General features: G+C 40.4%; 1 protein-coding gene across 1 annotated transcript in view; it reads left to right on the top strand.

The window, feature by feature from the left end:
- Window positions 1–15,686, top strand: part of LOC130368052 (cytosolic purine 5'-nucleotidase-like) — a 50,014-nt gene that overhangs the window by 28,592 nt on the left and 5,736 nt on the right. Inside the window, exons 8-15 of the mRNA XM_056571277.1 lie at window positions 496–549; window positions 2,006–2,089; window positions 2,170–2,211; window positions 8,686–8,793; window positions 9,165–9,231; window positions 9,346–9,516; window positions 11,253–11,304; window positions 12,850–12,910. Coding sequence (XP_056427252.1) covers window positions 496–549; window positions 2,006–2,089; window positions 2,170–2,211; window positions 8,686–8,793; window positions 9,165–9,231; window positions 9,346–9,516; window positions 11,253–11,304; window positions 12,850–12,910 — 639 coding nt within the window. The remainder of the gene's footprint in view (window positions 1–495; window positions 550–2,005; window positions 2,090–2,169; window positions 2,212–8,685; window positions 8,794–9,164; window positions 9,232–9,345; window positions 9,517–11,252; window positions 11,305–12,849; window positions 12,911–15,686) is intronic.

Genomic DNA, 15,686 nt, shown 5'->3' on the forward strand with positions numbered 1-15,686 from the left:
TTTTGGAAATCTGTCACTGAGCTCAAAACCGTAGGAAAAAAAGCCAAAATGAGTGAAAAAATGCCAAGGGAAAAAATGGCAAGTTGGTTTGGCATTTCATAAATCCCTATTGACTTTTGGCTAACATCAAACACAAAAAAGAAACAAAAAACCTATGTGCAGCATTTGTGATGTTTTTTTTTAATGTTTTAATATATATATATATATATATATATATATATATATATATATATATTTTTTTTTTTTTTTTTTTTATAGAAAACTAAGCCTGATTTGTATGTCTAGATTAAGGACATGTGTTGTATGTGGTCCTTGTGCTAGATACCAGGGGATACAATTCTCATAGGGTACATTACAGAAAAGTGAGACAATTAAACTCTCCTCTTATTAAAGTAGGAGGGACACTTACCTTTCATTATATGTATTTTTATTATTAACATTATCTTTCATTTTGACTATTTAATCTCATGAATTCTCCATGTTATCTTTCCATAGGGTGTTCTGAAGGAGAAGACACTAAAAGATCTGAATAAATATGTTGTCCAAGATGTAAGTCCCTCCTTAGTTATTACATTTGGATTTCTACATTTGCATGTGCAGATAGATGAGTGCATTGGACCTGGCTCACATGAGCATAATACATTGTAGCCTTCGCTTTACCGACTGCTAGTCTAATGGTGTAAACTGACTGCAATAGAGGGATCTATGATGCCGTCTCCAGCTAATTAAAAACGCCTGGGCCGAATGGGTGGAGACGAGTGCTGGTTATGAAAGAGGGGAGAGACTCAAAAATAGAGAAACGGAAACACAGCCGCCCGGACCAGGGCTGCCTGGCCACTGGGTCATTTCCCCTGTGGGCATGGTGTCACGGAGGCAGTGGTCGCTGCTCGGCACTACAATGTTGTTAGGTTAGGGACCCACTCTGACTAGGTGGATGTGATGTGACGAATGAGCTTGTACTTTTTGATCAAAAAGTACACTAACAACGTGTTAATTTTTGAAATCATGCTGAGAAAATAGATCAAAATACTAATTGTGGATGTGCAGCTATGTTTCTGTTTCTCTATTTTTGTTTTTCAAATAAAAAACAAACAAAATATTGTCTGGAAACTTACTTTGTGCTCTAGTAATTGGGAAATTGGAGGGGAGGTGGGGCATCCTTGGCCAGTTATGCAAGGAGGCAGGGTTAAAACATCCAAACGCCAGCTGGGACCTCCTTACGTCACAGGCCAAGGATGCCCTCACTGAGCTTGGGGACATCCTTAGGTTCCTTGCCAGTGACATGGGCTTAAATTTCGGAATCTATAGAGAAATGGGGGCAGTCAGAGCAGAAGAGATGGCAACAAAGCAGAGGACATTGTGAGATTGTGCAAAGTAGGAGAGCCACAAGGGAGATGGGGACAATCAGAGGAGGGGCGATGGGGACAGAGCAGAGGACATGGGTAGATTGGGACAAAACTGGGACATGGCAAGATGAGGAATAGGTACAGAGCAGTTTAGCCTGAAACCCGTAAAGATGGACGTGTCTATTGCTGGAATTGTGTCTGCTTTGAAGTCATCTCAATAAATCAATGGAATTTCACTTCTCAATTTCTGGCTTATCACCTGCTATTGTTTGCTACTGGGATTCAACAGTATCTGTGCACCGAGGGGAAGCACCTGTTGAAAATTCACAGAGTGTCTAGGGCACTGGTCTGCTGTGAACAATTTCAATTATAGAGGCATTAAAAGTTGCCCATGTTTCATGTCTGCTAGAATCCTAGTGATCACCTATAATCCGCACTGTAGGGGACTTTAGCAGCAATTTGCCTACAAGTGATATTGAGCATTGGGCAGCCTCAGTAATGTATGGGTATCCTAATTCCTGAAGGATGAGAGATGCTCATTGTAGCCTTGACTGATAGATGAGGGGCCTAAATGGGAGACCCCGTCTATCAACACATTATTCTCTACCAGCCTATGTTTGTTTCATCATGTACAATACAAGAATACATTATTTTTTCAGGAGAGAATTCCTTTGCTGCTAAGTCGATTACGTGAGGTGGGAAAAGTTTTTCTAGCCACAAACAGCGACTACAAATACACCAATGTGAGTACGTCCATCCCTATGGGCACCTGCCATTGCTCTGCATTCTGCACAGTGACTTACAGTCTATCTCTTTCCTCCAGGCCATCATGTCCTACCTATTTAATGATGGAATTGAAGACAAGGTTAGTTTTTAATGTTTTCATACATACAAACTTATTAAATTATTGCTTACAGAGTATAGACGTCAGGGGTAATAACTGACTAAAGAAAGGTATTTCCATAAGTATGCATACTGTTTATCCAAGTTAGGAGTACAGCAATTGGCTGGATAATATAAATAATGTTGATCTATGTCTCTGGGATGACTGACAGGCATATACAGTAGCTAGATATTATATTACAAATAGCTATTATATTCAACAATGTACACTAGACAGTACAGTAAAAATGGCCTGCATCCAACTAAAAGGGACAAAAGGGAGAAGCGTATGAGTAAAGCCCATCCTTCCCAACATGTTTCTCCCAAAATATCCTTTTCTGCTTGATACAGGCACAGGGTGAACCTATAGTAGAGAACTACACACTGGTGTTCTCCAATATAATTCTTTATGAATTCCATTGCAGGCCCCATGTGCGGTCCAGATTATCTATAGGTTAGCAATAGGTGTTACAGAAATCATTAACAAAGCAACCAAAAACTGGGTCTATGATTAGATTTGTCCCAGACTTTAGTGCAAATCCACGGCAAAATCTGAAGGTCAGCCTTGGATCTCAGCCATGTAAATACGTTGATATATTATCAGACGTGGGAACATACTCTAAGGGCTTCTACGCACAAGTATTTGAGGCTTGATACAACCTACAAATTGTATGGAACGGTAATATATTTAGCTCTTCACTTCTATAGGGCCCTAGTGTGCCTCCATCTGTCTTGGTTACATACAGGGTAGCCTAAGACCTAAGGTTGCTTCATTGCAAGAAACTTCACCCATCATCCTCTCTGATGAGATAAAGCCTAATCCGCATCGTATCCACATGACCAAGGAAGACCAGTATAAATTTTTCACGATATCCTACAACAAAACAACAGGTGCCAGTATTACAACATCCTCTTATTTTTAGGAGCCTCCCCATTTCTATTCTCCCTTTAGAGGAAAGCAGGAAATCCTCCATAACCCAAAGCTTTTCCTAGAAATGTTTCTCTAAGGTCAATGACAACACTGGAAATTGTTGTCATACATAGGGGGAGAAAACTGGACCTGGCTTCCCCAGACCCCGAATAGCATTTACACCTGTCTTCTTAGGCACAATCCCAATCCATAACAATGTGTATTTACCTAGCATTCAGAGTTTGTAGAAAGCTGGGATGACAAACCCTTTAGGGATGGTAATGACTGGTATTAGTAGTTGTCACCTTCAGTAATCCCGTATCTTTGACATGGTTGAATATTAGAGGACGTCTTAATATAGTTTTAACAAGCTCCCTCTAAATCTCAGTGATCTGGCTGTCCCTGACTTTATAATGGTTTAATCGTCCGTGCTGGGACATTGGGGACTTGGGCTACATCCAGACCTGGCTGCTGGGCTGAGCTCCTGGTTATTAGATTAACACGGGCAGGAATCTACTATTGTGTGATATATGATGAACCTGAGATATGAAGCAGCAGGTGCAGATGGTTTGCATGATGCCCACACAATCCCATGTAATGCCTAAACAATTACTATAGCGTTAGTATTAGGATTGCTATTCTCTCTCGATTGTTTTATCTCAGAAATGAAGGTCACATCCACTAAGGCTACAGGTCATTGATTTGTTTGACCCTTTAGATACAGGCAGAGAGTCTCTCTCAGACAATGCCAACGTTTTGGATGATTTTGGTTTTCGGTCACTCGAAAAACACCAGCTGCAGTAGTTATCTGAAACTCTGGCTAATTCCCATATTATCCTGACTGACTCTATTTCCATTGTTTACAACCAGTATATCTGATGTCAAAAGCATGATATTCAAAGGGGTAGACAAGGGGGAAAAACCTTGCAGAGCTACAGCACTTTGCCTCTTTGGGATATAGAAACGCTAGCTATCAAGCTTTTAAAAGCAGCTATAACTAAGCAATATTAACATAGGAGCCATATGACAACCAGTCTACTGTCACTACAACTCCAGTGGGGTTTGACACATGTTTTTCCCAAACCAATATATAAAATTAATAAAATTAAATTATCCCCTTGATTTATATGATCATATAATCTGATATAATTTTCTGACAATGTATCCTTGCTTTGTGTGATCATGTGTCTCATGCTGGGAAAATCTTTACTACATGTTGAAGAAACAAATGTAACTAAGCAACATTTAACAACAAAAGCTCACTTACAACCAATCTACTGTCACTACAGCTCCAAAGATGGGAGCCATTAATAGAAACAGATATAACTAAGAAACAGCTGAACGTAAGAAAATGACTCCATGACATATATTTGATGGAGATATCTTGTTTCGTATGGCATTTATAAAATTCTATTGTTCCCTTGATTTGTATGATAATTTCATCAGATTTTTTAAAATACCATTGTGACACTACCTATTGCTTTGTGTGATCAGTCATCCCGGTCCCTTGGCAGAAAAACAGCCCCAAAGCATAATGTTTGCACCCCCATGCTTCACAGTAGGTATGGTGTTCTTTGGATGCAACTCAGCATTCTTTCTCCTCCAAACACGACGAGTTGAGTTTTTACCAAAAAGTTCTACTTTGGTTTCATCTGACCATATGACATTCTCCCAATCCTCTTCTGGATCATCCATATCCTCTCTAGCAAACTTAAGACGGGCCCGGACATGTACTGGCTTAAGCAGGGGGACATGTCTGGCACTGCATGATTTGAGTCCCTGGCGGCGTAGTGTGTTACTGATGGTAGCCTTTGTTACTTTGGTCCCAGCTCTCTGGAGGTCATTCACTATGTCCCCCTGTGTGGTTCTGGGATTTTTCCTCAGCGTTCTTGTGATCATTTTGAGACCACGGGGGAGATCTTGCGTAGAGCCCCAGATCGAGGGAGATTATCAGTGGTGTTGTCTGTGTTCCATTTTCAAATAATTGCTCCCACAGTTGATTTCTTCACACCAAGCTGCTTGCCTATTGCAGATTCAGTCTTCCCAGCCTGGTGGAGACCCATATAAGGGCTTGTTTTTTGCGTGACCAATTTTACTTTGTAATGAAACCTCTCATTTTATCATAAAATGTACGGCGAATCCCCAAAAACATTTTTTTAGGGAGGAAATTGAAATGAAAACCACAATTTTGCACATTTTGGAGGGTTTTGTTTTCACACTGTACACTTACAGTAAAAATGACATGTGTTCTTTATTCTGTGGGTCAATTCGATTAAAATGATACCAATGGCTAGATACTTTTATATTTTTGTACCGCTTAAAAAAAATCTAAAACTTTTTGTACAAAATCAGTAATCTAAAATCGCCCTAATTTGACCACCTCTAACTTTTTCATTTTTCCGTATATAGGGCGGTATGAGGGCTCATTTTTGTGCCGTCATCTGTACTTTTTATTGATGCCACATTTGCATATATAAAACTTTTAGATAATTTTTGATAAAAATTTTTTGAATAAAATGTGACAAAAAAGCAGCATTTTTTGATTTTTTTTTTTTTTTTTTTACGTTTACGTCATTCACCGTACGTGATCATTAACATTATATTTTGATAGTTCGGACATTTATGCACGCTTCGATACCAAATATGTTTATAAAAAAAAAATTACGCTTTTTGGGGGTAAAATGGGAAAAACTGACAATTTAAATTTTAATTGGGGAAGGGGATTTTTCACTTTTTTTTTTACTTATTATTTTTACATTTTTAAACTTATTTTTACACTTTTTATTTCCCCATAGGGGACTATCTATAGCAATCATTTGATTGCTAATACTGTTCAGTGCTATGCATCAGTATTATCGGCGATCTTCTGCTCTGGTCTGCTCGATCTCAGACCAGAGCAGAAGACCCTGGGAGATGGCCCAAGCCAGGTGAGGGGACCTCCGGCCACAATGCTGGATTATCGGATCACCGCGGCAGCGCTGCGGGCGATCCGATCATCCATTCAAAGTGCCGCACTGCCGCAGATGCCGTGATCTGCCTTGATCACGGCATCTGAGGGGTTAATGGTGGACATCCGCATGATCGTGGATGTCAGCCATTACTGGCGGGTCCCTGGCTGCTGCTAGCAGCCGGAACCTGCCATGTATGATGCGAGCACCGTTCCGAAGCTCGCAGTCATACACAGGACGTAAATGTGCGTCCTGGTGCGCGAAGTCCCGTCAAACCAGGACGTACATTTACGTCCGTGGTCGTTAAGGGGTTAAAGAAGGAGGCTGGGTGTGGTTAGGGGTGTGTATGAGGGTGTGGTTGGGGCATGACTGAAGGTGTGGTTAGGGGGCGTGGCTGGGCTATGGGCTCTAGCCCCGGGTCTTTTGGAGACCTAGCAATGCCCCTGCTGTGACGTAAAAAAATAAAGGGAACACTAAGATAACACAGCCTAGATCTGAATGAATTAACTAATCGTATGAAATACTTTTGTCTTTACATAGTAGAATGTGCTGACAACAAAATCACACAAAAATTATCAATAGAAATCAAATTTATCAACCCATGGAGGTCTGGATATGGAGTCACAATCAAAATCACAGTGGAAAACCCCACTACAGGCTGATCCATCTTTAATGTAATGTCCTTAAAACAAGTCAAAATGAGGCTCAGTAGTGTGTGTGGCCTCCACATGCCCGTATGACCTCCCTACAATGCCTGGGCATGCTCCTGATGAGGTGGCGGATGGTCTCTTGAGGGATGTCCTCCCAGACCTGGACTAAAGCATCCGCCAACTCCTGGACAGTCTGTGGTGCAATGTGGCGTTGGTGGATGGAGCGAGACATGATGTCCCAGATGTGCTCAATCGGATTCAGGTCTGGGGAACGGGCAGACCAGTCCATAGCATCAATGCCTTCCTCTTACAGGAACTGCTGACACACTCCAGACACATGAGGTCTGGCATTGTTTTGCATTAGGAGGAACCCAGGGCCAACCGCACCTGCATATGGTCTCAAAAGGGGTCTGAGGATCTCCTCTCGGTACCTAATGGCAGTCAGGCTACCTCTGGAAAGCACATGGAGGGCTGTGTAGCCCCCCATAAAAATTCCACCCCACACCATTACTGACCCACCACCAAACCGGTCCTGCTGGAGAATGTTGCAGGCAGCAGAATGTTCTCCACGGCATCTCCAGACTCTGTCACATGTGCTTAGTGTGAACCTGCTTTAATCTGTGAAGAGCACAGGGCGCCAGAGGCGAATTTGCCAATCTTGGTGTTCTCTGGCAAATGCCAAATGTCCTGCATGGTGTTGGACTTTAAGCACAACCCCCACCTGTGGGCGTGGGGCCCTCGTAACCCCCTGATGAAGTCTGTTTCTGACCGTTTGAGTGGACACATGCAAATTTGTGGCCTGCTGGAGGTCATTTTGCAGGGCTCTGGCAGTGCTCCTACTTGCACAAAGGCAGAAGTGGAGATCCTGCTGCTGGGTTGTTGCTCTACTAAGGCCTCCTCCATGTCTCCTGATGTACTGGCCTGTCTCCTGGTAGCGCCTCCATGCTCTGGACACTACGCTGAGAGACACAGCAAACCTTCTTGCCACAGCTCGCATTGATGTGCCATCCTGGATGAGCTGCACTACCTGAGTCACTTGTGTGGATTGTAGACTCCGTCTCATGCTACCACTAGAGTGAAAGCACCGCCAGCATTCAAAAGTGACCAAAACATCAGCCAGGAAGCATAAGAACTGAGTGTGGTCACCACCTGCAGAACCACTCCTTTATTGGGGGTGTCTTGCGAATTGCCTATAATTTCCACCTGTTGTCTGTTCCATTTATACAACAGCATGTGAAATTGATTGTCAATCAGTGTTGCTTCCTGAGTGGACAGTGTGATTTCACAGAAGTGTGATTGACTTGGAGTTACATTGTGTTGTTTAAGTGTTCCCTTTATTTTCTGAGCAGTGTATATTTGCTGAGGATATCTTGTTTGATATAACATAAAATTCAATTGTCCCCTTGTTTTATTAATCATTTAATCTGATACATGATTGTGACGCTACATATTTCTATGTGTGATTATGTGTCTCATGCTCGGCACATGTATACTACATGTGAAATAAACTGATATAACTAAGTAATGTTTAACAGGAAAAGCTTGCTGTTAACCAGTATGCTGACATTACAAATCCAATAGGGTTTAAAATGTTTTACCAGATCGCTGAATGAAGTATCCTAGTTCTGCAAAGATACAAACCCTTTTGTAATTAGATTTGTCATTCAGACATTATAGAAAGCTGGGGGCCATTAGTAGAAACATATGTAACTAGGAAACAGCTGAACATAGGAAGATGACATCTCTGCTGGGGATATTGCTTGACATGATGTTTACAAAATGTATTTCTCTTTCATTGATATGGTCATATGTTTGTATATGTTTGTAACTTCAACTATTCCTTTGTGTGATCATGTGTCTCATGCTGGGCACATCTTTATTACATATTGATGAACACTAAAGTAGCATTGTGTGAATTTAAGGTTTCCATTTCTCTGCTTCCTTGTTAGTATGACCCCAACAAGAAAACATGGCGGTCTTACTTTGATCTTATTGTTGTGGACACAAGGAAACCACTCTTCTTTGCAGAAGGAACTGTTCTCCGTCAAGTCAACATGGTACAAGATTCATTTTTATCTATCGTCACTTTCATGCTAAAATGTTCTATATGTACTAACTAAGGCTAATAACATGGATAAATGATGCCCAGAAAACTTTAGGGGAAGGTAACCTATTTACAGATAGAGTCTTAGCCTACATGGGGACATTTTTGAGCTACAGTAACTAAATGAGTGGTCTCCAACCTGCAGCACTATAGCGGTTGCAAAACCACAACAACTGTCCAGGCATACTGAGAAGTTTAGTTTCGGTATAAATATTATAGGGTTGTCAGATTTAGTCAATAACCAATATGTCTGTGGCAATCTTCATATAAAGTCTTAGAGTAGATCACAGTTGGTCAATTATTACTATCGCAATTTTTTTTTAGGATAATGGAAAGCTAAGAATTGGCACTTACACAGGCTCCCACCAGCACTGCGCGGTGTACTCAGGGGGTAGGTAATCCTTTCTGCCAACATGTCATTGCGGGGGGTCACTGGGTTAGCTGTTACACACGAGCCACGTGTGGCTTTGTTCACATTGAGATTGGTGAATGTTGTGATTTTCAGGCTCCTCTGATATTGTGTGTGACCTACTTGGGGTGAAAGGTAAAGACATCCTGTACGTGGGGGACCACATCTTTGGAGACATCTTGAAATCTAAAAAAAGACAGGGATGGAGAACATTTCTTGTGGTGCCTGAACTGGCCAAAGAACTCAACATCTGGAGTGAGAAGAGTGGTGAGTATCTACCTATAAAGGTGTTTGGAGAATGTGGTTTATATTTGTTGTGTATATCAATCTTAAAGGTGTTTTGCACCATAGACATTTTTGGTATATCGACTATAAATGCTAAAAAAAAAAAAAGTTGATTGGCACACCTCACCAAACCTGGGAATGTGGGTTCCTGGTCAGTAGCTTAGGGCAGAAAAGGCTTATCAAATTTTCTAAAATATAGGTCTGCATATGTAACCCCTGCAAAATGTCTCTTTGCTTTTTGATTATGCAGACACAATAGCCCAGATTTAAAAATACGATCTAATTCTTACATAATCTTGGACTAGACAGTCTATAAAAGCATCAGATTTATCACAGTGGCTAAGGTTGTTTGGTACATCTGGTGCATCTTTAGACTGTCTAGTCTAAGTTTAAACCAACTATTAGCTAGATAAACTGTGCCATAATCTTGCATCAAAATGTTGCACAATCTTTCGCAAACAATCTTGAATGTTGAGCCACACACCCTTTGGCTAAAACCAATGCCCCCTTTATCAGATGCAATGAAAAAAACATTCTTAAAGGGGTTATCCAGGAATAGAAATACACAGCTATTTTCTTTCAAAAACATCTCCCCATCTGTCTCCAGGTTGGGTGTGGTTCTGCAGCTCATTTTTATTGAAGTGAATGGAGCAAAGTTGTAAGACCACACCCAACCTGGAGACAGACGTGGTGCTGTTTTTGAAAGAAAGTAGCTGTGTTTTTCTATTCTTGGATAACCCCTTTAAACACATAATAAATTTAGTGTACGACATGTATCCCGTTTTTTTGTATGCATTGAGCCAGAATTCTGGTGCTTTTTCAAGAGTAAATCTGGGCCAGTGAATGTAGAAATTTAAAGTTTACTCAGCATTTCCTGTAAAAGTAGCTTTTTATAGAGATCTGCAAACCTGTATATCCTATTGACTTCATTGGAAGTTCCATAGTGTAAGGGCACATTCACACAGAAGATCCCATCTGGAGCGGCTGCTGGCAAAACAAGCCGGCGATAGGACCGATCAGAAATGCGATGTCTCAATAGATGGAAATGCATTTCCGATCGGATTCTGACAAAAAAAATTTACATGTTCATTCTTTCGGGGAGTCTAGGGTCCGGAAATTCTGCGATGGAAAGTGGAAATAACTTATCATCCAGGGACTTATGGAGACCCCCTGCAAATAACTTTATACAGAGCAGAGGGACCAGCTAACATTAAAGGAAAACTGTCAGATATTTTATCCCGCACTATCTACAGTACTGGTGGATAGTACGGGAGACGCTGATTAAAACGAGTCCTACCTTGTCTGGATCCTCCCGGGCGTTCGTCCGCAATTGTAGATTTATTCTATGTGTATATCTTGCTCTAACTGGCACGGGCATGGCTTCTGCGGGTTAACTGGCACTGACGTCAGCGCCCCTTATGAATATTCATAAGCGGCGTTGACGTCAGTGCCAGTTAGCTGCATAAGCCATGCCCGTGCCAGTTACAACAAGATATTCACATAGAATAAAACGACAATTGCGGGCGAACGGCCGGGCGCATCAGACCAAGGTAGGGCTCGTTTTAATCAGCGTCTCCCGCACTATCCAACAGTAGTGTGGATAGTGCGGGAGAAAATATCTGACAGTTTTCCTTTAAGGAGGTGGTCTTAAAATTTTTCTGTGTATCACAATAAACATTAAGAAATACTGTCAGTGATATGATGATGTTATTTTTCAGAACTTTTCAATGAGTTGAAGAATCTGGACATCTTTCTTGGCCAGTTGCATGAGTAAGTCTATAGTCTACCATATATTTATATTGTGTTTCTTCATGGTTGGACAAAAATAAAAATGAGCAACCAATAAACAAGTAATAGAAACATTGTGGACACATAGGCATACAGCTTTGTCTTGTAATAGTTACCATACACTATGCATTCGGAAAGTCTTCAGACTTTTTTTTTTTTTACTTTTTATGTTGAGGCTTAAAATTCAACTTGAAGAAAAAACTTTTATCCCATCATGTGCCCAAAATACCATTCTAAGCTTCCAAAAAGGGACCAAAACATCACTGTATTTTGGGCACAAGATGGAATAAAAGTATTTTTTTTTTCACCATATTGAAGTGTTGGATTTTGTTGGATTTCTCCTTTGGACCTAGATCGCAGTCTGAGACCAGCAGGCACCTGTCTAAAGTAATGCTGTTCTATTTACCAATCTTCATGATTTTCAAGGTGATATCTTGTTGGTCATCCACTTGTCTTTTCCCTTCCCAATGAGCTGGAAGTTTTCATAAGATGTCTACCATAAGATAGAGTATGGACAAGTGGGTGTTTCGGTCCGGCATCCACTTTCTTGTTTTTTTATTTGCCATTTAAAGGGTACTCCGGGGAACAAAACATTTGTTAAAAAAAAAAATGGAAAAAACTAAACTTTTGAATGCAATTTTGCAAGCACTTAGACTCTTTCCTATGACACTTGAAATTTAGCTCTGACTCCTCCCATTTCTCTTGTTCATCTCTGAGATGTTTCTGTACCTTGATTGGAAAGACACAGCCCTGTCTATATAAAGTCTCACAGCTGGCAATGCATATCAAAGCAAAAACCAAGCCATGAGGTGGAAATAACTGCCAGTAGAGCTAAGAGACAGGATTGTGTAGAGCCACATATCTTTAGAAGGGTACAAAAAAATTAAATTATACCATTATTGTATATACTGACCTAATATTACAGTTTTAACGAACTTTGTAAAGACTTCTAAATCAGATGAACTAAAAGCTAAAGGTGACATTTTTAATAACTGTTGGCCGAACATTCATTCAGCCAAGAGATATCTCCCTATACACATTTGGCACATGTTCAGGTGTTTTCTATGGGGGGTTAAATTGTAGTAAGACAACTCTGGCATCAGCTTATTCCTCCTAGAACACTAAGGTTGGGCAGTGAAAATCCAACACGCCTGACTTTTTCTCCACCAACATCATCTGTGAGAAGAGATTCAGGAGGCCACTGTACACCTCGGACAGTTCCCCAAATCCACCGAAGGTGGTGGGTTTGAAGGACCTTAGTTTAAGGTATGGGCTCCGTAAGAAGTAAAATCAACCTAAGACAATATTTATAATCTCTGACTCCAGTATCTATAGTATGTTTGGCTCCACTTGATCCAACATTTTTGTCAGTATGGATTAGCAGGTACCTTGGAACATGCAGTTGGTGTTCATAGTTTTCTACCTTGTCCTTATATGACAGGCATTTCTATGTATATAATGGATTGGTAAGTATTAGTACTGAAAAGCTCCCTACTAATAAATCTTGTGTAATTATGTTTCCTCCAGACACATTGACAGTGGCAGCAGTGAGCAACCAAATATCAGCTCCATTCAGAAGCAGATTCAGGTACAGAGACCTCTCTTCTGTATCCATGTGAACTGTCTGTGTGTAAATCATTGATCTATCTATCTCATATCTATATATTGTATCTATCTATCTCATATCTATCTACTGTATCTATCTGTCTGTCTTTCCATCTATCTATCTAAAAAATTTTTTTAATGTATATTCAGCCTAGCAGCGTGCACCTGTATTCCAGGTCCATGTATTAGTTTGGTATCAGTAAGTGCTGGCCAACTCATCCTTGTTTGTATCTATCTATTTATCTCCTATCTATCTATCTATCTATCTATTTATTTCCTATCTATTTATCTCCTATGTATCTCATATCTATCTAATATCTATCTATCTATCTATCTATCTATCCCATATCTGTCTATCTATCTATCTATCTATCTATCTATCTATCTATCTATTTATCTCCTATCTATCTATCCCATATCTATCTATCTATCTATCTCCTATCTATCTATTTATCTCCTATCTATCTCATATCTATCTCATATCTATCTATCTATCCCATATCTATCTATCTATCTATCTATCTATCTATTTATCTCCTATCTATCTAATATCTATCTATCTCCTATCTATCTCATATCAATCTATCTATCCCATATCTATCTATCTATCTATCTATCTATCTATCTCCTATCTATCTATTTATCTCCTATCTATCTAATATCTATCAATCTATTTATCTATCTATCTATCTATCTCTCTATCTATCTATCTCATATATACCTGTAAGTCTGTCTGTCAAACAAAAAACCACAGCACTCCAATATGGTGAAAAAATCAACTTTAAGAAAAAACTTTTATTCCATCATGTGCCCAAAATACGATTTCAGCAGGTGTCCGGTTTCGCAACCCGCCCGGCGCGCTGGGGGATGCGAAATTCGCCAGGATGTATGAGTACGTGCCTGGTCCTTAAGACCCAGGGAGCAGGGACGTACTCATATGTGCCTGGTCCTTAAGGGATGTAACTTATGTAGCAGCCACATCCACATGGCCCCTCTGCCACATAAGAATATTCGAGTACTATAAATGGCAGAATATAATAGTGAGAAAGACCAAGGAACGTCAACTTATACCTCCGGGTATCCTCAAAATATTTGCAAACATATCCAGTAAAAATGATGTATCAATAAATCCTGAAGAATTATCTTACAATACATTTGCAAAGTCTTCAGACCCTTTCATTTTTTTCACGTTTTATTATGTAGCATAAAAATAAAATACATTCAAGTTTTCCCCCATCATTCTGCACTTAATAACTCATAATGATGTAAATATGAAAACAGAATGTTGGAAGTCTTTGTTAACCTAGTGAGAAGGGAAAAAAAATTGCACTGACATAAGTATTCAGACCCTTTATTTAGTATGTAATTGAAGCCCCTATAGCAGTGAATACAGCCTCTGGTCTTCTTGGATATAATATCACAAAGTTTATACATCTGGATTTTGGGATTTTCTGACATTCTTCTCAGCAGTTTGGATCGGGGTCATTGGTGGAAGCCATTTTCAGGTCTATCCAGAGATGTTTAGTTGGGTTTAAGTCAGCGCTCTGGCTGGGCCACTCAAGGACATTCATATAGTTGTCCCTAATCCGCTCCTGTGTTGTCTTTGCTGCGTACTTAGGGTCATTGTCTAGTTGGAAGGTAAACATGTGGCCCAGTCTGAAGTCCACAGCACTCTGGATCAGGTTTTAAAGTTTAAAGTTAGTGTAGTTCATAATATAGTGTCTGTACCTGTGCTTGATGGTGGTCCCGCAAGTCTTCTGTGATCTCTGCATACAAAATGAGTGTTGTCTCAGGTTGCAGTGTGGCCTGAGACATTACATCACTAGTTACGTGTTCAAAGGTGCCTGTCTGCTTCAATGGGTAGAGCGACCGCTGGGTGTGAAGAAGATCATTCTGAAGAAAATTGTAGTTTTGCAACAGCTGAAGGCACCCTGGTTAGAAAACACTGGTCTCTTGTTCACAGCAAAGTATGGAAGGCAGCACACCTGTGCTTCAATGGGTGGGATGACTGATGTATGGGAGGGAGTAAAGTGACCTCACTTCTGGGACTTGTAGTTGAAAGGAGGGAACTCTAACAGGAAATAGCCAATTCACAAAAAGAAATCAGCAGCGTTATACTGGAATCACAACATGTCAATTTAGCCCCAAGACAAGCACTGATCCATTACTGTCTGGCAGGTAAGTACTAAAACCCCTTTAGGAATATCTCTGTACTTTGCTCCATTTAGCTTTATCTAATTTCTGACCAGTCTCCCTGTCCCAGCTGCTGGAAAACACCCCCAAAGCATGCTGCCACCGCCATGCTTCACTGTAAGGATGGTATTGGGCAGGTGATGAGCAGTGTCAGGAAGGAGAAAATCCCCACAGCAAACTTCTCCTTCTCTGGACAGTTCCTGACATGGACAGAGGTGTCAGCAGAGAGCACCGAGGTCAGACAGAAAAGAAATTAAAAAAGAAAAGAACTTCCTCTGTAGCATACGGCTACTGATAAGGACTGGAAGGATTAAGATTTTTAAATAGACATAATTTACAAATCTGTTTAACCTTCTGGCACCTTCTATAGACAGGACTCTGTCTTCCCAAATCCTGTCCATTGGAATTCAGTTCACTGAATTTACCCCAGGTGACTCCAACCAAGGAGAAGAAACATCTCAGAAATGATCAGGAGAAATGGGAGTTTCATAGCAAACGGTTTGAATACTTATGTCCATGTGAAAGTTTAATTTTCTCTTCCCTCTTTTACACGCTAGTAACTTGCT

This window comes from Hyla sarda, chromosome 4, assembly GCF_029499605.1.
Source record: "Hyla sarda isolate aHylSar1 chromosome 4, aHylSar1.hap1, whole genome shotgun sequence".
Lineage (NCBI taxonomy): Eukaryota > Metazoa > Chordata > Amphibia > Anura > Hylidae > Hyla > Hyla sarda.